Source organism: Brassica oleracea, chromosome C8 (assembly GCF_000695525.1).
Source record: "Brassica oleracea var. oleracea cultivar TO1000 chromosome C8, BOL, whole genome shotgun sequence".
NCBI lineage: Eukaryota > Viridiplantae > Streptophyta > Magnoliopsida > Brassicales > Brassicaceae > Brassica > Brassica oleracea.
Window position 1 is genome coordinate 3,437,606 of NC_027755.1, and position 25,692 is coordinate 3,463,297.

The 25,692-nt window shown below is 38.8% G+C and overlaps 1 protein-coding gene and 1 pseudogene across 4 annotated transcripts; one reads left to right on the forward strand and one right to left on the reverse strand.

Annotated features, from left to right (window-relative positions):
- Positions 1-25,692, reverse strand: part of LOC106308472 — a 68,850-nt pseudogene that overhangs the window by 41,190 nt on the left and 1,968 nt on the right.
- On the forward strand, positions 721-25,692 carry LOC106311470. 4 transcript variants are annotated; one of them, XR_001264024.1, is made up of 62 exons: positions 721-991; positions 1,372-1,453; positions 1,667-1,770; positions 2,262-2,357; positions 2,457-2,504; positions 2,643-2,693; positions 2,912-3,015; positions 3,177-3,294; positions 3,824-3,925; positions 4,043-4,240; positions 4,449-4,606; positions 4,805-4,963; positions 5,321-5,413; positions 5,572-5,926; positions 6,017-6,130; positions 6,563-6,658; positions 6,932-6,999; positions 7,180-7,300; positions 7,376-7,597; positions 7,685-7,912; positions 7,992-8,101; positions 8,289-8,385; positions 8,698-8,793; positions 8,891-9,031; positions 9,195-9,263; positions 9,703-10,176; positions 10,264-10,584; positions 10,822-10,953; positions 11,052-11,165; positions 11,285-11,469; positions 11,758-11,866; positions 11,949-12,092; positions 12,429-12,704; positions 12,809-13,480; positions 13,676-13,882; positions 14,175-14,278; positions 14,588-14,883; positions 15,029-15,113; positions 15,416-16,117; positions 16,223-16,541; positions 16,669-16,827; positions 16,905-17,068; positions 17,165-17,345; positions 17,427-17,696; positions 17,784-17,990; positions 18,205-18,259; positions 18,499-18,629; positions 18,724-19,653; positions 19,738-19,814; positions 20,193-20,631; positions 20,725-20,811; positions 21,214-21,369; positions 21,437-21,621; positions 21,945-22,484; positions 22,751-23,071; positions 23,153-23,279; positions 23,612-23,833; positions 24,011-24,367; positions 24,518-24,676; positions 24,793-25,110; positions 25,243-25,444; positions 25,525-25,692. XR_001264024.1 is itself a non-coding variant. In XM_013748654.1 (61 exons), the coding sequence occupies exons 1-61, from the start codon at positions 977-979 to the stop codon at positions 25,381-25,383; spliced, it is 12,411 nt and encodes a 4,136-aa protein (XP_013604108.1). In that variant the 5' UTR covers positions 721-976; the 3' UTR covers positions 25,384-25,692. The 4 variants fall into 4 exon arrangements, 1 of the variants encoding a protein (XP_013604108.1); XR_001264025.1 differs by having other exon boundaries at positions 25,546-25,692; XM_013748654.1 differs by having other exon boundaries at positions 25,243-25,692.

A 25,692-nucleotide genomic window follows, 5' to 3' on the forward strand; every position in this document is an offset into this window, starting at 1 on the left:
TTCGGGTTTGTGTTTCAAAAATAAGAAGAAGATTATTCGGGTTTCTAATAAAGAAGTTTGGGAAATAACAGGGATCTAGAGGTAATTTAGCAGTTATCATTTGAATTTTAAATTAAATAATATTGGTAAAAAAAGTGTATTAACAAAAACAATTACAAAAAGAGAAATAACCTAGGATAACACTAAAAAAGTTTTTGTCACAAATATAGACTATAAAAATTAAAATGACCAAAATGTTTCATTAAATAGGTAAATATACATTTATACCCATATAGTTAACTAATCCAAACCTTAGGGTTTAGAGTTAAGGGGTGGAAAATTTGGGATTGAGGTTTAAAATTTTATAAAATAAAAAATAAATATTAAAAATTTGAAAATAAAAATTTTAAAAATAGTTTCAAAAAGTATTTTCGAATTACAAAAAGAAAATTTGAAAAAAATAAAAAAAATTCGAAAAAAAATATTTCAATCAAAAAAAATATTTATAAAAAAGTTGGAATATGAAAACATATAATCTAAAACTATAATTTTTTTTTATTTTTTTATTTTTTTATTTTTTTATACATCCAAGGTATTAGGATCTTTTTATTTTTGCGAGAAAAAAATAGTCTACGAGAATTGCCCTGACAAAAATACAAAATAGAGATAGCCAAGGACCGGCACGTATATTACCTGAAATTCATCCCTGAGTCTCGTTCTCACTTCTCCCTCTCTCTCTCTCACACAACCGTCTCTCTCTCTCTCTCTCTCTATCGCTCTGCCTCTTGACTCTGTTGCTCCTCTCGGTAGATCACTCGCTCTAGGGTGTGGACACACGCTCGCTTGAGTAGGAATCTGAGATCGTGCTTCCCTCTCTTCAATGTTGAATCGGTTTGTTTCTAGGATCTCGATGATCCTCGATTTTCTGAACCAAACGTGAAGATTACCTTTCCCATTTTCGCTCACCAGCTAATTTCTTCTCCCGATCGTCGCCGCCATGTTCGAAGCTCATGTAAGCCCTATCTCTTTTCCATTTTTGTTAATTTCGTTTCGATGTTAATTCTATGGAAAATCGAAACGAAATGGCTCCTTACTTAGAATCGGAGAGGAGCAGTGCTGTAGAACTTATTAGTTGATAGTGCATTTAAATTAGAATATATGAACAGTTTAGCTTCGTTCCTTCTTAAGGACTCTCTAAGTTAGTGACCTGGAGAGGTAATGGCGTTAAGCAAAGATTGTTTTCCAGAAATTTTAATCCCCAGATTTTGCATTCCCTTTTGCAATTGTTCTGCAGGTCATCTTTGCTCTTATGTTGAGTTTTGTTTCACCAGTCTTATGTCCACTTTGATTGATTGAATTGGGAGTATCTATTAAATGCAAGTTTGTATTCAGGTGTTACATCTGCTTCGGAGGTATTTGGGTGAATATGTGCATGGACTCTCCACAGAGGCTCTGCGGATTAGTGTCTGGAAAGGTTAGCATGTCTTCTTTTTTCCTTCATAATTTTATATATATATGGGAAGTATTGACAATTTTTATGCGCAAAGACTGCTCATGATTTAACTATCTCCATTATGAAGTAGTTTGTACTGGTTAATGGTGAAAGTTACATATGTAGTGATGTAATCCCATGGATTTCTAGTCAGTTGTTCATTAATTGCTAATGTTGAAATTTCTTGCTTTTCAGGGGATGTTGTTCTTAAAGACTTGAAGTTAAAGGCGGAGGCTTTGAATTCACTGAAACTTCCAGTCGCCGTCAAATCTGGTTTTGTCGGAACCATCACTTTGAAGGTTGCTATTTTTTTTTCCTCTTGGTGGAATTTTGATGATTTCCAGACCATTGTTACCATTTCTTTCTTGAATGTTTCCTTGCTTGAACTTGGATTGTGGATCCTTACTGGAAAAAGAGAGGATATACCACTTATTGATGACATAGCTATTAATGTTTGCATGTGTGATACTCTCTTGGTAAAAATGTTCTTTGATAGAGGGAAGTCGCATATCATTTAACTGAATATATTCTGGGCTACATTTGCTGCCAAACAAGTATTTACCGCTCTTTGAATAATGCGCGGAGTTTTGAAAAAGTAGAAACGCGAGTAATTCTGTTTGTTGCATAAATCGAATCTTTTGATACGAAGTCAATTAAGGGTGATACCCTCTCTGGTTGCTGAACTTAGACTTGTATTTAAAGAAGCAGATGCTATTTTTGTATGCAGTATCCTGTAATTATGGCTAGGTGGTATATCTTGAAAGTTACTCATACTAACCTTTGTTTCCAGGTCCCTTGGAAAAGTTTAGGAAAAGAGCCAGTCATTGTTCTGATCGACCGTGTCTTTGTTCTTGCTTATCCTGCCCCTGATGGCCGGACAGTTAAGGTATATTGTTGGATTTTTTTTTATTTGTGTGTGCGTTGTCTCGCCTGTAAGCTTTTCACTTTGGTTGGTACCGAATTGCTTACACTAATTACATACTAGGAAGAAGACAGGGAAAAGTTTCTAGAAACCAAGCTTCAGCAGATCGAGGTACTAATTTTTTCTGCCTGATGCGGCTTCATGCATACTTCTGAATACAATCGTTACATGAGACCTGATTTTTTCTCTTTTCTACAAGATAAACTTTGATGTTATTCTGGTTTATTGTTATCGTGTTTGTTCCAATAGGAAGCGGAATCAGCAACTCTAGAAGCAAGAGCAAAATCTAAGCTGGGAAGTGTATGCCACTAAACATGATAACTTATTTTTAGTCTATATCTTTCTTATTTTCTATCCAGGGGGGTATCTATTTATAGACGCTGAAATTATCCTGATCAGATTAGAGGATTCCTTATGATCTTTTATGAAAGGAGTTCTCGCTAACTACTAGATAAAAAAAAATTTCATGTGCTAAGCATGATATAACTTGTAGCTCTTTTGTGGTTGGTTCTTTGCAGTCTCCAGCAGGAAATTCATGGCTAGGTTCGCTTATTGCTACAATTATTGGTAATCTGAAAATATCCATCAGCAATGTGCATGTTAGATACGAGGATTCGACCAGGTTTGTGGCTGTTTCGCTTCTTGTTTATTTTTTCCCTTCTGCTTTTATGGCCATATCTAGCTATTGTGTTCATTATTGATGTCTTTGTTATGGTTATTTATTGGAGACGCCTCAGAAGTACTTGTGTAGCTTTTTTCTTATTTCAACAATACTTGCTCTAGTAATCCAGGGCACCCGTTTGCTTCGGGCATCACCTTGGCCAAGCTCGCAGCTGTTACAATGGATGAGGAAGGAAATGAGACATTTGACACAAGCGGTGCTTTGGATAAATTGCGTAAGGTGAGCTTTGGTTTCTTTCCTTTCTATTCTCAATTGGCAGAAGCAGTTGAAAATTGACAAAAGCATAGTGTTTCAAAGTAGTGTGTGATTGAACTATATATATCTATAGTTCCATAGGGACGTTTTAGTTCTCTTGTGGTTCATCATTGGTATAGTGTATACAGTTCCCATGTCTTGAGAAATCTTCTAGCTTCGAAGATTCCCCATTTTATGGTCTCTTCATCTACGAAGTTCAAGGGTCTTTTCCAAGAGGCTTAAAACAAGATAGAAGTTAGAACATTGATTAGAGTTTTAAAAGGGAATGTCATTTGTTTTCACATGGGTTGGTGAATGAGGTAGCAGTTTTGAATTGATTCAAAGTTAATTCTTTTGTCTCTCTTCAGTTAGTTATTTTCTCTAATGTTTGTGTTCGTTTTGAGTCCTAGTTTACAAGGTCTATTGGTTGGAGACTAAAGTGTGTTGAATGCTAATTATGCTACTTATTGACTTGAAACAAAATAGTTAGGCTAACACATGGTCGCTGTAACAGTCCTTGCAGCTTCAGAGGCTTGCTTTGTATCACGATTCTAATAGCTCTCCCTGGGAAATGGAGAAGCAATGGGACGATATTAGTCCCGCAGAGTGGGTTGAGGTTTGTTCTTATCTACCTTTTTTCTTGGTTATTATTTTTTTGTGCTTTCGTCAGATCATTAGTCAATAAATGTTACTTGAGGTTTTATGTGTTTAACTACCGACTGTCTTGCCTCAGATGTTTGAAGATGGCATAAAGGAGCAAACCGCGCATACTATAAAGTCGAAATGGGCCTTGAATCGTCGATACTTTTTGTCCCCTATTAATGGATCTCTTAAGTATCACCGGTTAGGAAATCAGGAGAGAAATAATCAGGAGATTCCATTTGAAAGAGCGTCAGTTAACCTAAATGATGTTAACGTCACAATCACAGAGGTACCATTTTTTCGGTACTTGGTGTAGTTGGTTCTTTTTTCTTCCAGGGTTAGCTGCAAATGTTTTCCGTGGGTTTTGATTTCTTCTCTCTGTTTTCCTACTTTCTGAGATGTTAGAGTTTAATACTGCGCCTGCTTAGCGATTTCTCTTTTCTTAAGGTTTTGGACTTAAGTCACTTGTATTTTGTGTTCGACGTTTCTCTTCCCAGGAGCAATATCACGACTGGATAAAGCTAGTCGAAGTTGTTTCAAGATACAAAACATACATGGAAATTTCACATTTACGGCCCATGGTTCCTGTTTCAGAGGCTCCACGTTTGTGGTGGCGCTTTGCTTCTCAAGCTAGTTTGCAACAAAAGAGACTATGGTACATATCTGTTGCATTGTACTCTCTCTCTTTCAGGATTTCACTGACAACTAGGAAAATAGCCAGCATTTATCTGGCAAAGCCATATTGTTTTTAGTCTTGCATAGTATGACCATCTTCTGGTAAAGTATGTCTGCACTCGATCTGGGGAAGATGGTGTATTTTGATCTGACTTTGCATATATTGAAACCATTTCAGCTATCGATTTTCCTGGGATAGCATTCACCATTTTTGTCGGTTACGTCGGCACTATATTCAGCTGTATGCCAACTTTCTGCAGCAGTCATCAAATGCCAACAACCCTGAGATGAGAGAAATCGAAAAGGACCTTGATTCCAAAGTGATTCTTTTGTGGAGGTAATAATCATATTCCCACATTTGTAAAGCAAAGCATGTGGTTTCTTAACATTATCAAATTCCACCTCCTGATGTACACCATTGGAATCCCATCTCGCTGACACTTGATATCTGGATTGATTTTGGAATTAACATGACCATGGTTAAGTTCTAAATATACCGAAAGTTTACAAATATATTTGAGATAATGCTTGATTACATGTAGTCTTCTCATACCACTTTTTTCATAAGAGTTCCAAGCTCTGCTATTCCTTTTCTTATTTTCACTGAGATTCTCAAAGGCTCTGTACTGTCTGTGTTCCTTTACTCCTTCCGACTTATCTCATCATGTTCTGATACGTTGTATCGGCGTAATAGGTTACTTGCACATGCAAAGGTTGAATCTGTAAAATCAAAAGAAGCTGCCGAGCAGAGAAAGCTGAAAAAGGGTGGTTGGTTCTCATTTAAATGGTTAGTGGAGTATGCCTCTTCCTTCTGAATATAGTTGTCTTGCATTTTGGCTTTTCAAATTTTGTTTTCTTATCGCAGCCATGAATGCAAAATCACCGGCAAGGTGGTTTTTTATTTTGTTTTTAAATTAACTTTTTGTGGTTGCTATCTCCATGAAGGCGGACAGAATCTGAAGATGACCCGGAGGCTGATAATGTGGCTGAGGGATCAAAATCGATGGAGGAAGGATTGACTAAGGAAGAATGGAAGGCGATAAATAAGTTACTGAGTCATCAGCCTGACGAAGAGATGAATTTATATTCAGGAAAAGACATGCAGAATATGACTCACTTTCTTGTAACTGTATCAATTGGACAAGGTGCAGCTAGGATTGTTGATATAAACCAGACTGAGGTGCTGTGTGGTAGCTTTGAGCAACTCGATGTGACAACAAAGTTCAGATATCGGAGTACTCAGTGTGATGTATCACTGAGGTTCTATGGCTTATCTGCACCAGAGGGTTCGCTTGCACAGGTTTTTTTTCAAATTTATTGCTTATGCCAGGGTCAGCAATCCCTGTTGTAAGATTATATATTCCTGCCTGTAATACTGCTGTCTTTGCAGAGTGTATCCAGTGAGAGAAAGACGAATGCCTTGATGGCTAGTTTTGTGAAGTCACCTATTGGAGAGAACATTGATTGGAGGCTATCAGCGACGATATCCCCTTGTCACGCTACGGTAATCTCTTCATATATGTATGCTCTTGAAACGTGTGTATTTACGATCTGGCTAATAGTCGCATAATACGTCTTAAGTATGACAGAGTCTATCTAATATCTAGCTGGGGCATTGAATGAGGTTTGTGGTTTCCTGAAGATTGGATAGTCAAATTTTCAGGACCTTAGAGAGAGTTTGTGGAACTTAAAGCTCCTATAGTCTGTGTCCTTCCCTTTGGAAATTATGGAGGGAATCTATGTTATATGTTGTTAATATGTGAAACTATCACTTGTAACTCGCATGGGATATGTTGGAATTCAGTTGTTGTTTACACTGAGGGACAAAATAATTTCGGTCTAGTATCGAGAGAGACACGCTTCTCAAACATATAACAGTAGCACAAGTCGTTTATATTCAAACTTGAGCACAATTGCAAGTTTTGCGTATTTGCAGATCTGGACCGAAAGTTATGATCGTGTATTGGAGTTTGTGAAGCGAAGTAACGCAATTAGCCCTACTGTTGCACTGGAAACTGCTGCTGTGCTTCAGGTACTGGTGTAATGTTCAGTAGCAATTTTCTTACATGATATTTTTTGCTTATATGTCATGGTGACAAGTATGCCTGGGCATAAAAACCATAACCCCAATCCGACCCCAAATAAGGGTATCGGATGGGTTACGGATCCTTAAAAAAACATGTAATTCAAATCGTTTTATGTATGCACCCTTTTCAAGTCCTTAGTCATATATTTCTGTATGTTTATTTTGCTGCAGACTTTTGGGCTGTACCATTTATTATTTTTTGATCGTTCTTCATTACAGATGAAACTAGAGGAAGTGACTCGACGGGCTCAAGAGCAACTTCAAATAGTGTTGGAGGAGCAAAGCAGGTTAGAACAGTTTAACTTGGCATTTGGACCATTTGGTAGTGAACAAAGTAAGATGTTGGTTGCATGTAACAAAAGCTTATTTCCTTGTAGTGTGTTGAAAATCTAAATATATTTTATCATTTCGTACAATTAGCAAAATTTTCACCGGGTTTCCTTTATGATTTGCCTTTGGTTTCTCAGATTTGCTCTCGACATTGATCTTGATGCTCCAAAAGTGAGAATTCCTTTGAGGGCTTCAGGATCTTCCAAGCGCAGTAGCCATTTCCTTTTGGACTTTGGTAATTTTACGCTAACCACGATGGTAAGTTTCCAGACTTTCCCTTCGACTTTAGTAGTATTTCTCTTCTGTTTTCTTATACCTCTTGTACAATTGCAGGATACTCGGTCTGAAGAGCAAAGGCAAAACTTATATTCTCGGTTTTGCATTTCCGGAAGAGATATTGCCGCTTTCTTTACGGGCTGTGGATCTGACAACCAAGGTTGCAGTTTAATCATGGAAGATTTCACTAATCAGCCAATGATGCCTCCCATTCTGGAGAAAGGGGACAGCGTTTATTCCCTTATTGATAGGTGTGGAATGGCAGTTATTGTTGATCAGGTATTACGGTGTGCGACATTTTATAAGCATGAGTCAATTGTTGAAACGAGGCATTTCTGCTTGACACGCATCTATTTCTTGTTGAAGATCAAGGTACCTCACCCGAGTCACCCAACCACAAGAATTTCTATCCAAGTGCCAAATATTGGTGTTCATTTCTCGCCAACAAGATATATGAGGATCATGCAACTGTCCGATATCTTGTATGGTGCAATGAAAACCTACAGTCAAACTCCTCTTGATGACATCCCAGATGGAATCCAACCTTGGAGTCCTGCAGATCTTGTTAGTGATGCGAGAATTTTAGTTTGGAAGGTATGTGCTATTATATATCGTACTTTTCAATCTTGATTTATTTGTATCAGCTTTAATTGTATGTAATCTATTGTTTCAGGGAATTGGCAACTCTGTTGCTACTTGGCAGCCTTGTCACCTTGTTTTGTCTGGTTTATATCTGTATACATATGAATCAGAGAAGTCACTTGATTATCAACGTTATTTATGGTATGCGCTATTCTTCATAATTTTCTTTCACGTACCTTCCTTTTCTATTTTTTCTTCTTCTCATGTTTTTTTTTTGAATGAAATCTTTTTTTCTTCTTTTTCTTCTTTTCATGTTACTCTTTTCTGCTACAAAGATTTTTGTATGTTTTGATATAAGACGGTTGGATTATAAAATTTGCATGTGCAGCATGGCTGGCCGACAAGTATTTGAGGTTCCGCCCGAAAATGTTGGTGGTTCTCCTTACTGCCTTGCTGTCGGTCTAAGGGGAGCGAATCTTAAAAAGGTAGGCTAAGCTGCTTTATTGTAAATACTAGGAGGAGTTATATGAGAGCCGACAAATGTATAAGTTTTCCATCGAAAATTATACTCTTTTTTCTAGTTGGGTATGCTTGCTGAATCTTGAATGGCTACATACCTGAAATAAGATGATTGAGAGTGTTGGTGATTCTCTGGACTTTACTTTTTATTGAAGTTCCTTTCGAAGTTAAACTGGAGAAAAAACTAGCTCACAGATATTCCTTTACAACCACGCTTTGTATGCTGTATTTTCATTTGTGTTTTCCACTGAAGATTATTGATCTTGTGCATTCTTCAGGCCCTGGAATCTTCTAGCACCTGGATCATAGAGTTTCAGGGGGAGGAAAAGGCAGCATGGCTGAGAGGACTTGTTCAAGCAACCTATCAAGCTTCTGTATATTTACACAATCTCTTTGACTTTTTTTTTTCTGGGCTTTTCTATTTGCATTGGTTGTGTCTGGTTGACGCTGAAAAGTGTTGTCCTTTTGTAGGCTCCTCTGTCGGGGGATGTACTTGGTCATACAAGTGATGGTGATGGTGACTTCCATGAACCTCAGACTGGGAATTTGAAAGCTGCTGATCTTGTTATTAATGGTGCTTTAGTTGAGACGAAGCTGTATTTGTATGGAAAGGTTGGCTTTAACCAGCTTTCTACATATTTCTATGTGTGTGCTATCTGTATGCCATGTCGTACTAGTTAGGAACTCAGTTGCTTGAACTGAGAAACCATTTATATTCTGTGAAAGCAATTTTTCCTGATTTTTCCTTGCCTTTCGAAATCGTACTCTCCCGCAGATCAAGGATGAATGTGATGAGAAGGTTGAAGAGGTCCTGCTTCTCGAAGTTCTTGCTGCCGGAGGAAAGGTTTGTGTTTGTTGGACATAGTTCATTGCGTTAAGCTGATAGATAGTGAGTTGTATGCATGTGTTTTGCGTTGTCGGTACTAAGGATAGACCGGTAAAGGATGAGACCTGTTGGGGGTGGACAACTTTATTTAGGTTCTGGTTAAAATGATATTATTTCACCAAGTCTGGCTAAGCTAGTGATTATGGGATGGAGACTACCAACAGAGCCGTTGATTAAAAGATAAAATCCATAGCGTATCGTTTGCTATATCATGTTGCATATCTTAGGAGCACATCTTGTCAAGTTGTCCGTCGTTTGGATATTTGTATTTCTTCCATTTATAGGGTTCCTATTCTTGATATGCATGTAATGCTTTTGTCCAGCTGCTTTTATTTATCTTTGTAGGTTCTATACAATAGACTAGTTTGATAGAGGCATAGTTGTGTTCGATTTACAGGTCCACATGATAAGTTCAGAGAGTGGCTTAACCGTTAGGACGAAGTTGCACTCTCTAAAAATCAAAGATGAAATTCAGCAGTCAGGAAGTGCTCAGTATTTGGCTTACTCTGTTCTGAAGAACGAATACATACAAGACCCAAGAAGATGTGATGCTTATGACAAGGAGATGTCTGTAGGACATGCAGATGATGAAGATGCTTTCACTGATGCTTTGCCAGAGTTTCTGTCTCCTACAGAACCAGGTACTCCTGATATGGATATGATTCAATGCAGCATGATGATGGACTCTGATGAACATGTGGGGATCGAGGATGCTGAAGGTGGATTTCATGAGAAAGACACATCTCAGGGAAAAGGCCTTTGCGATGAGGTATTTTATGAAGTGCAGGGTGGTGAATTTTCTGATTTCGTATCAGTTGTTTTCTTGACGAGGAGCTCCAGTTCCCCCGATTATAATGGAATCGACACACAGGTATGTAATCTCAGACAATGGGAGTCACCTTAGTGCGGCAAATATTCCTTCTCAGCTTTGTTAAGTTTAGCTTAAAATCAATTTCAGATGAGCATTCGCATGTCAAAACTGGAGTTCTTTTGCAGTAGACCAACTCTAGTTGCTTTAATTGGCTTTGGATTTGACTTGAGTGCTGCAACATATGTTGAAGATGATAAAGATGCCAACAATCTGGCTTTTGAGAAATCTGGTAGTGAGAAAGAAGCAAAGGATGAAGGTGGACGCATTGAAGGATTACTTGGATATGGCAAGGACCGCGTAGTGTTTTACCTGAACATGAATGTTGATAGTGTGACTGTGTTTCTTAACAAGGAGGATGGTTCTCAGCTTGCGATGTTTGTACAAGAACGATTTGTGCTGGACATTAAGGTAAGAAATATTGGCGTGGGTTTCTTATTTGACGTATTTGATTTTATTTCTAGTTTACTCGTAATCTTGACCCTATAAAAAAACCAAAATTTGTTAATCATATTATTGTAACTAGGATTCTAAAATGTTGAATCTGTAGTTGGTTCTCTAATTAATGTTCTAAAGCAAAGAGAATTAGTTTCATTGAAAGTTTGTTTCAGTTAACTAGTCTCTTGGTTAAACTTGTTTATTTTAAAGGTTCACCCGAGCTCTCTTTCAATAGAAGGGACTCTAGGAAATTTTAAACTCTGTGACAAGTCGTTAGACTCAGGAAACTGTTGGAGTTGGCTCTGTGACATACGTGATCCAGGTGTTGAGTCTCTTATCAAGGTATCAAATACTGGCGGCTTTATTGCAGTTTTGGCGCTATTGTTGATTCTTATTTTCTTGTGGTTCTGCATCTGCTTAATTCTTATTTTACTCTGCAGTTCAAATTCAATTCATATAGTGCTGGAGATGACGACTATGAAGGATATGATTATAGCTTATCTGGTAGACTATCAGCTGTTCGCATCGTATTCCTCTACAGATTTGTTCAAGAGGTACCATGTTCACCAACCTTTTGTTACATAGTTTATTTTATGCGCAACCGAGTCTTTATAAAAATGGTCTTCTTTGGACATCATTTTGTTGTGGACCAACCCAATGAATTGTTTTTTAGGTTACAGCGTACTTCATGGGACTTGGTACTCCTCATACCGAAGAAGTCATTAAGCTTGTTGACAAAGTTGGAGGCTTTGAGTGGCTAATCCAGAAATATGAGATAGATGGTGCTACTGCGCTGAAACTAGACCTTTCACTAGACACTCCAATAATTGTTGTCCCTAATGATTCTCTAAGTAAAAAGTAAGTATAAATGGTGTGGTAATACTTAGTACGTGCTATGCTATCATAGTTATTAGGTTTATGAACCACTTCAGTTTTACGATAATTTTTTATAGCTCTCTAACTCTAGTCTAGTAGTTGCCATCAAAATCCTTTGCGTAGAATCTAGTCTTCATCCTTTAGGTCTAAAATTTTGGAACCTTAAGTTCTGCAACATGTTATTTCCTTTTTTTTGCTGATTCTCCAAAGGTTTACTTCAATCTTTCTCTGAATGTTGGTAAAGCCTCAACCCCTTATATTTGTTTGTAGTTACATTCAACTTGACCTTGGTCAGCTGGAGATATCAAATGAAATAAGCTGGCATGGGTGTCCGGAGAAAGATCCAAGTGCTGTACGTGTAGATGCTCTTCATGCGAAGGTACATTGTACGAAATACCTTTATATAACGTGTGGGAGGAATACACTAGCCTGATGGTTGTTTCTATTGTTTTTTTGTAAAGATTCTTGGACTAAATATGTCAGTAGGCATAAATGGATCAATTGGTAAACCAATGATACGTGAAGGGCAGGGACTGGACATTTTTGTCCGCCGCAGCCTACGAGATGTTTTTAAGAAAGTACCAACACTTTCAGTTGAGATCAAGGTACTGGATTTCTTCTTCCCTCTACGTTTGAAGAACTTAAATTTTTGGTTCTGGTTTCAAGAACCTAAACTTTAAACTGAATCAGTTTTTTTTTTGCTTCTTGATATTGTTAGACTAGGGATGGCTTTACTTATAAACGATATTATCTTATAAGGATCGCATTGCTATCTAAGACCAAAAATGGACCAAAATACAGTCACAGATTTATTTTATTCGCTGTCTTACAGCGTTTTTATCCTTTGTTTGTTATAGATACCATAGATAGCCTTGTTACATTCTCTTTACTGGTATCAGCAGTCATTTTGGACTTAAATTTTCTCGATATCTACTGTGCAGATTGATTTCTTGCATGGTGTGATGTCTGACAAAGAATATGATATTATTGTAAGTTGCACAACCATGAATCTGTTTGAGGAGCCAAAGCTACCTCCAGATTTTCGTGGTAACAGTTCTGGTCCCAAAGATCAAATGCGTCTGCTGGTTGACAAAGTGAACTTGAATAGTCAGACGATAATGTCACGTACAGTTACAATACTTGCTGTGGATATCAACTATGCTCTTCTTGAGTTACGTAATAGTGTTAGTGAAGAGTCACCGTTAGCTCATGTTGAGGTACGTGCTTCTGAGCCTGATCCTTCTATTTCCTTGTACATTTTCCCCTAGGAACTAGGCCAAATATCTAAAATACAAATTTGTCATTCATTTTTGTTTAACAGCTTGAAGGATTATGGGTATCCTACAGGATGACGTCACTATCTGAGACAGATTTGTATGTGTCGGTTCCTAAAGTTTCTGTTTTAGACATCCGTCCTAACACAAAGCCTGAAATGCGGCTGATGCTTGGCTCATCGGTCGATGCTTCCAAGCAAGTTTCTTCTGAATCTTTTCCATTTTCCCTTAACAAGGGAAGTTTTAAGCGGGCCAACTCCAGGGCTGTTCTTGATTTTGACGCACCATGTTCAACGATGTTGCTGATGGATTATAGATGGCGAGCGTCCTCTCAGTCATGTGTTTTACGGGTTCAACAACCTCGTATCCTTGCTGTTCCTGACTTCCTCCTTGCGGTTGGTGAATTTTTTGTTCCAGCTTTGCGTGCAATAACAGGAAGAGACGAAACAATGGATCCAACAAATGATCCAATCACTAGACGTAGTGGCATAGTTCTCTATGAGGCTCTCTATAAACAGATAGAAGAGGTGGTGTACTTTTCCCCATGTAGACAGTTGGTAGCAGATTCACTCGGGGTTGACGAGTATACATATGACGGATGTGGAAAGGTAATCTCGTTGAGTGAACAAGGAGAGAAGGATTCAAGCTCCGGAAGATTAGAACCTATCATAATCGTCGGGCATGGAAAAAAGTTGCGGTTCGTAAATGTAAAAATTAAGGTTGACACACTTTTCTCTTAATCTAATTACTTCTTTCTTATTTCAAATTAGTCACTTGGCATGCTAAGGGTAAAAATTAAGGCTTATACCGTGAAGCGAAAAAAGAACTTTCTTGTTGTATTTATTGCTTCGCATTATTTTTCCAAGATTCTTGATTTCGCTAGCTGTTTGTTTTCTTTTTTTCTTCTGTGGCAGAATGGGTCGCTCCTGAGCAAGTGCGTTTACTTGAGTAACGATAGTAGCTGCTTATTTTCCCCGGAAGATGGTGTTGATATCTCAATGTTAGAAAACACGAAATCTAATTCTGAGAGTGTGCTTAGCAATGCGCACAAATCGTCAGATGTTTCAGATGCTTGTCAATCCGATTTGAAGGCTGGCCAGAATTTTACCTTTGAAGCTCAGGTAGGTTTCTTTGAGGTTTTCCCTTTACAGGTTTACATAGTTTTGAGCGTCTACTTTATAGCTAATTTTAATAAACTAATAACTATACCTGGTTTCTCTCTTTTACGTATTTTGAGTCATTATTCCTGATTTTGATGTTTCTGTGTCCTTTTTTCTCTAATAACATTTGTTTATGTGGAGGTCTCTTCTTCAACATTTTCTCAATAACCATCTTCCACACACTCTCAATTGCTGGCTTATCTGTTTGATGAAATGAACTGTATTTGTCAATTTCATAGCTTGTTTTGTGCAGGTTGTTTCTCCTGAATTCACATTCTTTGATGGCACAAAATCCTCCCTGGATGACTCCTCTGCTGTAGAAAAGCTTTTGCGAGTTAAGTTGGATTTTAATTTCATGTAAGTGCAGCGTTCTCGAAATCTTAGTATCACTGATTTAAGTTTATCAACATTTTGTCACACGTGAAAGTTGTGGACAGTAAGGTCTGAGCGCATTCTACAACCTAAGATATCTGTTGACAGAAATATGATTTGCTTGATCACCTATTTCTTTACCTGTTAAAAGCAAAGAATTGTACTAAATTAAACCCCCGTTTGACCTCATCTGCATCTTTCTCATGAAGCCAGCGTTTTCTTCCTTGTTGTTAATGGATCTTAAGTTTTTGTTATATCATATTGTTGATGTATTTTTGCTATTACTTTCAACAGGTACGCCTCAAAAGAAAATGACATCTGGGTTCGAGCCTTGCTAAAGAACCTAGTGGTGGAAACTGGTTCTGGTCTTATCATTCTTGATCCAGTCGATATTTCTTTGGGATACACTTCTGTCAAAGAAAAAACAAATATGTCCTTAACGTCAACTGACATATACATCCACCTTTCTTTGAGTGCTCTTTCCCTCCTACTGAATCTGCAGAGCCAAGTGACTGGAGCTTTACAATCTGGAAATGCTATTCCTTTAGCTTCATGCACTAACTTCCACAGGATTTGGGTTTCACCAAAAGGTATGGCATCAGTTATTATGTGCACTGGCCGTATAAAGCTGTCTGAGTTTTTGGTCTAGCCACATGATCTATTTTTTTTTATCTTCTTAAGCCACTGTATCAGATAATTACACTATTGACTCTTTTGTTTTGGGGATGTATCCAGAAAATGGACCCAGGAACAATCTTACAATTTGGAGGCCGCAAGCTCCTTCGAACTATGTTATATTGGGAGACTGTGTGACGTCGAGGTACCTTTTTCTTTGATATTTTCATCCCTACAACAAAGCTTACGATGGTTGTAGTCATCATTTTTTTCAGACTCATTAATAGCATTGAATGCGTCCTTCAAAATTCATGTCAAACCATATCCGAAACAGAAATAAGCAAGCTCTTGTCGTATTGTAGTTGTTAACTTAACGGGTACCCTCTTTTTATTGTGCCGGTGCGTACAACTGCTTAAAAAGAGCTGAGTCCAGTGTACAGATGTTTTCTTCTTCTAGAAGATATAGCTACGTTATAACATTAATTCCCTTGAGAAAAATCCTTTCAGGGCAATTCCTCCTACACAAGCAGTGATGGCAATAAGTAATACATATGGGCGCGTGCGGAAGCCGATTGGGTTTAATTGTATTGGCCTGTTCTCTGTTATTCAAGATTTAGGAGGGGGTAATGGTCAACATTCTATTGATAGCGATGAATGCTCCCTCTGGATGCCTGTAGCTCCTGCAGGATACACTGCTATGGGGTGTGTTGCAAATTTAGGAAGTGAGCCACCACCAGATCACATTGTTTATTGTCTAAGGTCTGACCTTGTATCTTCCAGCAGTTTCTCTGAGTGCATATACACGGTGCCCTCCAATTCATTATTTGAGTCTGGATTCAGCATATGGCGTGCTGATAATGTTCTTGGATCATTTTATGCTCACTCTTCAACTGCGGCTCCTTCCAAACAATATAGTCCTGGCCTCAGTCATTGTCTTCTTTGGAATCCCCTTCAGATGAAGACATCTCCAATCTCTGACTCATCACCTACAGGTGGCTCTCAGAGTGAGCAAACAAGTGATCAGACTGGAAATTCATCAGGATGGGACATTGTCAGGTCAATTTCTAAGCCAACTAGTTATCATGTTTCAACTCCTAATTTTGAGAGAATATGGTGGGACAAGGGTGGTGATCTTCGTAGACCTGTCTCAATATGGAGGCCTATACCACGTCCTGGTTTTGCCATATTGGGTGATAGCATAACTGAAGGGTTAGTAAATGCTAAATTTTATTTTATTTTCTCTAGATTAGCTACCCTGAAGGGATTGTTTCTTATACAAAGCTCTTTTCCTTCTAATTCTTCTTCGCTCATCAGGTTGGAGCCACCTGCACTTGGAATACTCTTTAAAGCAGATGACTCTGAGATTGCTGCAAAACCTGTGCAGTTCAGTAAAGTCGCACATATTGTGGGGAAGGGTTTGGATGAAGTTTTCTGCTGGTTTCCTGTTGCCCCTCCTGGCTATGTTTCTCTAGGATGCGTTCTTTCTAAATTTGATGAGGCTCCACGTGTGGATTCATTCTGTTGTCCTAGGATTGATCTTGTTAACCAGGCTAACATTTATGAAGCTTCTGTTACAAGATCCTCAAGTTCAAAGTCTTCTCAAAGTTGGAGTATTTGGAAAGTTGACAATCAGGTACGACAACTCACGTAACTTTTGGCGCTGTGTCTCTTTTTCTTTTAAGGCTACCCATTGTCATCGTTGATGTGTAGGACAGTAAAATGTATTTGCCAATCCTGATAGCTGTTGAATACTTGTGTAGGCATGCACTTTTCTTGCACGTCCTGATCTAAAAAGGCCTCCAAGTCGACTGGCTTTTGCTGTTGGAGAATCTGTAAAGCCGAAAACACAGGAAAATGTAAATGCGGAAATTAAGCTGAGATGCTTCTCTTTAACGCTACTAGATGGCTTACATGGAATGGTATGATATTGGTCAAATTTAGTACCCAATTTGTTGGAACCGTGTTTACATCTCGATCCTTTTGTGAATGCTTCCAGATGACTCCTCTCTTTGACACAACTGTCACCAATATCAAGCTAGCAACTCATGGTCGTCCAGAGGCCATGAATGCAGTACTCGTTTCCTCAATCGCTGCTTCAACATTTAACCCACAGTTGGAAGCGTGGGAGCCTCTTCTGGAGCCATTTGATGGAATATTCAAGTAAAGATAATAATGTTTTTATTTATGATGAGATCTAACTGAACTTTGATCATTGTATTTGGATCAATATTTTGATTTTACACTTTCGTGTTGAAGGTTGGAAACATACGACACTGCATTGAGTCAATCATCCAGACCAGGAAAACGGTTGCGAATTGCTGCTACTAACATTATGAACCTAAATGTTAGTGCTGCAAACCTTGAAACTCTTGGTGATACCGTTGTTTCCTGGAGAAGGCAATTAGAACTTGAAGAAAGAGCGGCCAAAATGAAAGAGGTAACATGCTCTTTATTCTTTCTTTTCGTGAAAATTATATGTTCCCCATAATTTGTTACTTACTAGCTTGCTGTGGTACAGGAATCAGGAGTTTCTCGTGAGAGTGGAGATCTTTCAGCTTTTTCAGCTCTCGACGAAGATGATTATCAGACCATTGTGGTAGAGAATAAACTTGGCCGTGACATATATCTGAAAATGCTGGAGGAGAACTCAGATGTAATTGTAAAATTGTGTCACGATGAAAACACTTCGGTCTGGGTTCCACCGCCAAGGTTCTCCAATAGGTTAAATGTTTCAGACAGTTCTAGAGAAGCACGCAATTACATGACTGTACAGATTCTTGAGGCTAAGGTACATATATTTTAGGTTCGATTATTTGAAATCTGTTAGGTGGCCTATTTTAGGTTACGATGGTATTTCCCCTTTTTTTTTGTGCAGGGCTTGCATATCGTCGATGATGGCAACAGTCACAATTTCTTTTGCTCCCTGCGCCTCGTTGTTGAGAGTCACGGTGCTGAACCACAAAAGCTTTTTCCTCAGAGTGCTAGGACCAAGTGCGTGAAGCCTTCCACTACGGTTATCAATGACTTGATGGAGTGCACTTCCAATTGGAATGAACTATTCATTTTTGAAATCCCAAGGAAGGTAGTAAATAAGGAAACAGTTACTATTATGCTTCGTTTGTTCATTTTCTCTGTACCTTAAGACATCCGGTCTCATAAGCGATTTAGCCTAGAACTAGCATCGAATTAGAACAGTACATCGATATACATAATTTTTTTTGGGACTGGAAACACTTGTCATGATTTTGGAGTCCTATCTCATATGAAAGCTTTTCTTTTCTATTTTATTGGTATAGGGATTGGCCAGGTTGGAGGTTGAAGTAACAAACCTTGCTGCTAAAGCTGGAAAAGGTTAGTTTCTATTACATCTTAGATTTATTTTCTTTGAGCCTTTTTTTATGCATAAGCATCAATTCAGCTGTCCTTTGTGTGTTTGATCGTTCTTTTTAGAGTGAATTGGCATTGTTTATTGTTCATTTGACTCGTGGATTCTCTGTACGCGAATAAAATACGACTGGTCAATTTTTCAAGAGTTCAATGAGTCGAGATTGCTCCTATGTTACATGAGAGTAAGCTATTAACTTGTACAGGGGAGGTCGTCGGGTCGCTTTCATTTCCTATTGGACATGGGGAAAGTACATTTAGAAAGGTAGCTTCAGTAAGGTCGCTATATCAATCTAGTGATGCTGAGAATATAAGTTCCTATACGCTTCAGAGAAAGGTTAGTTGCTTTCATTTATACCAGGGTATGTTGATAGATTTCTCAAGCTACTATAACATACATTGTCATTTCTCTTTTGATATATGAAATGTAGAATGCCGAAGATATACATGACAATGGATGCTTGCTTGTTTCAACATCTTATTTCGAGAAGACTACAATCCCCAACACACTAAGAAATATGGAAAGTAAGGATTTTGCGGACGGAGACACTGGTTTCTGGATTGGAGTTCGGCCTGATGACTCATGGCATAGCATTCGTTCGCTGCTTCCACTTTCTGTCGCTCCAAAGTCATTACAAAACGATTTTATTGCAATGGAAGTTTCTATGAGAAACGGAAGAAAGCATGCAACATTCAGATGTTTAGCGACAGTTGTGAATGATTCAGATGTCAATTTAGAGATATCCGTATCTTCTGATCAGAATGTCTCTTCAGGGGCAAGCAATCATAATGCTTTGATTGCCTCTAGATCGTCCTATATTTTACCATGGGGATGTTTATCAAAGGATAATGAACAGTGCCTGCATATCCGGCCAAGGGTTGATCATTCTTATGCATGGGGTAGTTGCATCGCCGTGAGCTCTGGTTGTGGAAAAGATCAACCATTTGTTGATCAAGGTTTGCTTACTCGGCAGCAAACTTTCAAGCAAAGCAGCAGACCAGCTTCTTTTGTATTGAAATTAAATCAGCTTGAGAAGAAGGATATGCTTTTTTGCTGCCAGCCCGCTACTGGGAGTAAGCCATTCTGGCTCAGCATTGGAGCAGATGCCTCAGTTCTTCATACAGACCTCAATACACCTGTTTATGATTGGAAAATTTCTATTAATTCTCCTCTGAAGCTAGAAAATAGACTCCCTTGCCCAGTCAAATTCACGGTGTGGGAAAAGACAAAAGTAGGCACATATCTTGAGAGACAACATGGTGTAGTATCTTCAAGGAAGCTTGCTCACGTATATTCAACAGATATTCAGAGACCTGTGTATCTTACATTAGCCGTCCATGGTGGTTGGGCTTTGGAAAAGGTTGGCCTTGATATTCTATAGAAGTATCTAACCACACTGGTAAAAGTTCTTAAAACATTACTGAATTCAAATTTTCCTTTGCAGGATCCCATTCCTGTTTTAGATCTATATTCAAGTGACAGTGTGACATCTTTTTGGTTCATCCATCAACAGAGCAAAAGGTTTGTCGCTCTTTTCAGTTCTCGTTCTGCCTGGAATTGTTAGTCTTGCTAGCTCCGCTTTTATTACCCCAGATATTTGAATATATGCATTTGTTTAAAAAATGTTGGTGAATAGCATTCTTGTGGCACTTGGCCATGGAATGTTGTTGTTCAAAAAAAAAAGGCCATGGAATGTTATATACAAAGTTATTTGGTTCCAGTAAATAATATTTCAATAAATATCTTTTTCAAGTAAGCACTGAAGCAGTATTCCTAGGAGGAGCTGGTCCGCATCTTATTTTTTTTATAAATGAAAACTTATGATGTTGAGAATTATCACATAACCCCCATACTATATTCCATGAAATTATTTTGCCTCGTCATACTCTTTTTTTTCAGGAGACTACGTGTAAGTATAGAACGTGATGTTGGAGAAACAGGGGCTGCACCAAAGACTATAAGGTTCTTTGTGCCATACTGGATTACAAATGATTCATATATTCCGCTAGGCTATAGAGTGGTGGAGATTGAACCTTCAGAAAATGTGGAAGCTGGCTCTCCCTGCCTGTCTAGGGCTCCTAGATCTTTTAAGAAAAATCCTGGATTTTCGATGGAGAGGAGACAACAGAGGAAAAATGTCGGAGTGCTCGAGGTTATTGAGGATACTAGTCCTATGCCTAGCATGCTTTCTCCACAAGAATCAGCTGGTCGGAGTGGCGTTGTGCTGTTTCCTTCGCAGAAGGATTCTTATGTTTCCCCACGAATTGGTATTGCTGTAGCAGCTCGGGATTCTGAGATCTACAGTCCTGGAATTTCTCTTCTTGAGCTTGAGAAGAAGGTAACTAGCTAAAGCCTATGGCTTGGATTTACTGCTGTGCTTTATTTTACAAACCATTTCTGTCCTCCTTTATTAACCACAAATCTATTCCAGGAACGTATAGATGTAAAGGCTTTCTGCTCAGACGCCTCGTACTACAAGCTCTCAGCAGTGTTAAATATGACGTCGGACAGAACAAAGGTCAGATATCACTTCCATGATATATTTTGTTTTCCTTTGCTTTGGCATTACTTATCTTAAATCAAATTTGTGCTCATGTATAGTGTTTTTGTTGGTGTTGGTTTACCACATTTGTTATTTGGCCGTGGAAACTCCTATGGATTAGCTTGCAGTGCATCACTTAGTTCAGCCTTCGCTTTCTCTCTCGTGTTTTCTGTGAAACGTATACATGCTACTGCTATATAATATGCTTCTATTCGTGTTTTACTAAATCAAGATGATCTAGAGGCGGGTAAGTTCTTTATAGTAACATGAACACTAGCTTTTCTGGATAGGCACATATTTGGGGGTATAATATTGAGTCCCACATGGTATTATCTTACTCCCATTTAAACATTAGATGACTAAGTCTTTTGTTTTCAGGTTATTCATCTCCAGCCAAACACTTTATTCATCAACAGGGTGGGTGTCAGCATCTGTCTTCAGCAGTGCGATTGTCAGACAGAAGAATGGATCAATCCTTCTGATCCTCCAAAGCTCTTTAGATGGCAGTCTTCCACCAGGACTGAGTTGCTAAAAGTATGTGAAATACCTTCAGATTTCCATATCTTATTTTAATAGGCTTACGCCGATGGGATATTTTCAGTTACGAGTGCAGGGATATGGATGGAGCACACCATTCAGTGTCTGTAGCGAAGGTGCAGTGCGTGTCCCTATTGGAAGAGAAGATGGGATTGATCAATTGCTGCTAAGAGTACAAGTCAGAAGCGGGACAAAGAACTCACGTTACGAAGTTATTTTCAGGCCGAACTCTGTGTCCGGTCCTTACAGGTAAATCACAGATGCCTCTACTTTTCTTCCAGATGATTTATCTGATGTTATTGTACTGTTTGCTTGGATCTAGATGGTACATTTTTTACCAATTGCCATGATTTGCATATCTGATTAAAAGTTGCTGCCAAATCTGTTCTTCTAAAGCCAATATCAGTTTGGTGGATAAAGTAATCTGTGGAGCCTGCATGAAATTATTTTGATAAAATGATGCATCCTGTTTGCTGAATCCAAGTGTGCGTTTATTCTTCTATATTTATACGTTTTCTGACAATCTGACTTTATCTTTTTGTATTCGTGATAATGTCAATCCACTCTCCTAGGATCGAGAACCGTTCCATGTTTCTTCCTATTCGCTATCGCCAAGTGGATGGTGTCAGCGAGTCCTGGCAGTTTCTTCCTCCTAACGCGGCTGCTTCGTTTTATTGGGAAAATCTTGGTAGACGTCATCTATTTGAACTCCTTGTTGATGGAAACGATCCTTCTAAATCAGAAAAATACGATATTGATCAAATTGGTGATCATCCACCACGAAGTGAGACTGGACCTACCAGACCCATACGAGTTACTATTGTAAAGGAAGACAAAAGGAACGTTGTGAGAATTAGTGACTGGATGCCTGCAATTGAGCCTACTTCCAGCATAAACAGAAGACTTCCATCATCATCTTTGTCGGAGTTATCTGTAAATGAGTCTCAGCAATCTCATCTTCTGGCCTCGGAAGAGTCCGAGTTTCATGTGGTTGTTGAGCTCGCTGAGCTTGGAATCTCCGTAATCGATCATGCTCCAGAGGAAATACTGTACATGTCAGTGCAAAACCTCCTTGTGGCATATTCAACTGGCTTGGGCTCTGGGCTTAGCAGGTGAGTTTATCAGGTTCTTAAGTTAGCTTTAATTCACATATGTAAGGGTTATCATTTCTCACAACTCACAAGTGAAGTTATTCTAAATGACCATTATGAATTCATATTTGGTATATGGTCTTTTCCCTTTGCAATTGGTGGTCATGTGTAAAAGTTCCATATATTCATTTGCTATGATCATGAATTGGCATTCACTCTTATCAGATTCTGTTAGTTATACACCCAAAGCACGCTGGGACTAATGCTGAATGCTAATTGTCCTATAGGTTCAAACTAAGGATGCAAGGAATACAAGTGGACAACCAATTGCCATTGGCTCCAATGCCGGTTCTGTTCAGACCACAGAGAACTGGGGATAAAGCTGATAACATTCTGAAGTTTTCGGTTACTTTGCAATCAAATGCTGGTCTCGATCTCCGTGTCTTCCCGTATATAGGTTTCCAGGGACGTGAAAATACTGCCTTTCTAATTAACATTCACGAACCTATAATCTGGCGCATTCATGAGATGATTCAGCAAGCCAACTTGAGTAGACTTTCAGATTCTGAGTCGACAGCTGTATCAGTTGATCCATTCATTCAAATCGGGTATGCACACAGTTCCTGATATCAATATATCAGTCTATTCACAACAATTTCTTATATGGTTACATGCCTCCAAAAATGCAGGGTTCTTAACATCTCAGAAGTTAGATTTAAAGTGTCCATGGCCATGTCCCCAAGTCAAAGGCCGAGGGGAGTTCTTGGATTTTGGTCATCCCTGATGACTGCTCTTGGGAATACCGAAAACATGCCAGTAAGTTTCGATAGTAACTCATTTCTTATAACGCAGGGTAACTAAACAATAATGACCTGTGTGTTTCACACGATTAGCCTATTAAATTTTAAAATATTTGGCCTACTAGTATGTAAATTGACTCAGCGATTATGTAGTATTTACACGACTCTGGATGACCTGACTTTTGTGTCCATAATTTAATTTTGACCATTAGTTTTTATTCGAAGGATTACCATTGTGATTATAACGAGTTTCAAAGCGTTTAGAATTTTATTTGTCAATGTCCCAATCACTTACTTTCGATCCAACTAAGCTGAACATTCTTTTTTTTTTTGCTGATCTTCTAACAGGTACGCATAAGTGAAAGATTTAGTGAGAACATATCCATGCGACAAAGTACTATGATCAATAATGCTATTAGGAACGTAAAGAAAGACCTACTTGGCCAGCCTCTTCAGTTGCTCTCAGGTGTTGACATTCTTGGCAATGCAAGCAGCGCGCTTGGACATATGAGTCAAGGCATAGCTGCATTATCAATGGACAAAAAATTCATTCAAAGTCGACAGAGACAGGTTTGTTCCTGGCTTTGATTTTGCTCCTACATGTTGCTGTTTCAGTTGCTGATTTTGCTCCTACATGTTGCTGTTTCAGTTGCTTCTCATACCCAACGAAAGTATGGGCTTGCCAGTGTTTCTTTCATGTGCCTCCTTTTGTTAGTACATGCTAATGTTTGTTCTCTCATTTGGCAGGAGAGCAAAGGTGTTGAGGACTTTGGCGACATTATCAGAGAAGGAGGTGGAGCTCTAGCGAAGGGCCTGTTTAGAGGAGTCACAGGCATATTGACAAAGCCCCTCGAAGGTGCAAAGTCTTCTGGTGTCGAAGGCTTTGTATCAGGTTTTGGGAAAGGAATTATTGGTGCTGCTGCCCAACCTGTGAGTGGAGTTCTGGATCTTTTGTCGAAAACCACTGAAGGTGCAAATGCCATGAGGATGAAGATAGCAGCAGCCATCACTTCAGATGAACAACTTCTTCGCCGGAGACTTCCAAGAGCCGTTGGTGCTGATAGCCTGCTTCGTCCATACAACGAATACAGAGCACAGGGGCAGGTACAAATTATACTTAGGAATCGATTTATACATGCATTCCACTAGTCATTCCTTTCTTGGTTAGCTGATGAACCGATTATTAGTTTGATTCACCTAGAACATGATGGTACTTTATGCAAAGTTCAAACCCCTAATTTCTTGCATTTACAGGTCATATTGCAGTTGGCAGAATCTGGATCATTCCTAGGCCAGGTTGATCTGTTCAAAGTACGTGGAAAGTTTGCATTAACAGATGCTTACGAAAGTCACTTCATCCTACCGAAAGGAAAAGTTCTAATGATCACTCATCGAAGAGTGATATTACTACAAGTGAGTCTCACAATACCCTCTCGCTCTCTGTATAAGGTTTACTTCGTCTGGTGTTCGTCCTCGGTATGTATCCAAGAAAATCTTCTTGACAATTACAAATCGTTTAATTTTTATAGCAACCCTCAAACATAATGGGTCAAAGAAAGTTTATCCCGGCCAAAGATGCGTGCTCTATACAGTGGGACGTTCTATGGACTGATCTGGTAACCATGGAACTGACTGACGGGAAAAGAGACCAACCTAACTCTCCACCTTCGCGTCTTATTCTCTATCTGAGATCAAAGTCACATGATTCGAAGGATCTGAGATCAAAGCTACATGATTCGAAGGAACAGTTCCGTATTGTCAAATGCAGTCCAAACACCAAGCAGGCCTTTGAGGTTTACTCAGCCATCGATCAAACCATTAACTTGTACGGGCAAAATGCTTCAAAGGTTAGAAGAAGAGCCTCATTATCACCCCTTGTTTATTTAATGACCTAAACATGTTACAAGTGATATTACCACAACAGATATTATTATGCCAAACAAGGATCCATAGTTGAGACTATGTTTTGGTTATTGTAGGGATTGGTGAAAACCAAAGTGACAAGGCCGTACTCCCCGATGTCTGAGAGTTCTTGGGCTGAAGGAGGTTCTCAACAAATGCCAGCTTCAGTTGCACCAACTTCAACCTTTGGCACAAGCCCAACGACCAGCTCGAGTTAAGGTTTTAAGATGTTTGAATCTCCGAGCACTGTCTCCTTCCAATGTTCCCATTTTCTTCCTGGTAAAGACCCTTTCTCGCTTCTCCTCTAATCATTTTTCCATTTGCGTTTGCACTCAGTAAATTCGTCTGATCTCTAATAGAGACATGCATTTTGTTCTTACGTGGGCGAGAAGAAACACAGCTTTGCTCTAAAAAATACATTTCGTTTTGTTCTAATACTCATGGTGTAGGATTTTTGCAACAGTACCTTAGAAATATAAATATGTTCGTGTATATAAATGTCTGCAGTACAGACTTCTCAAACTTCA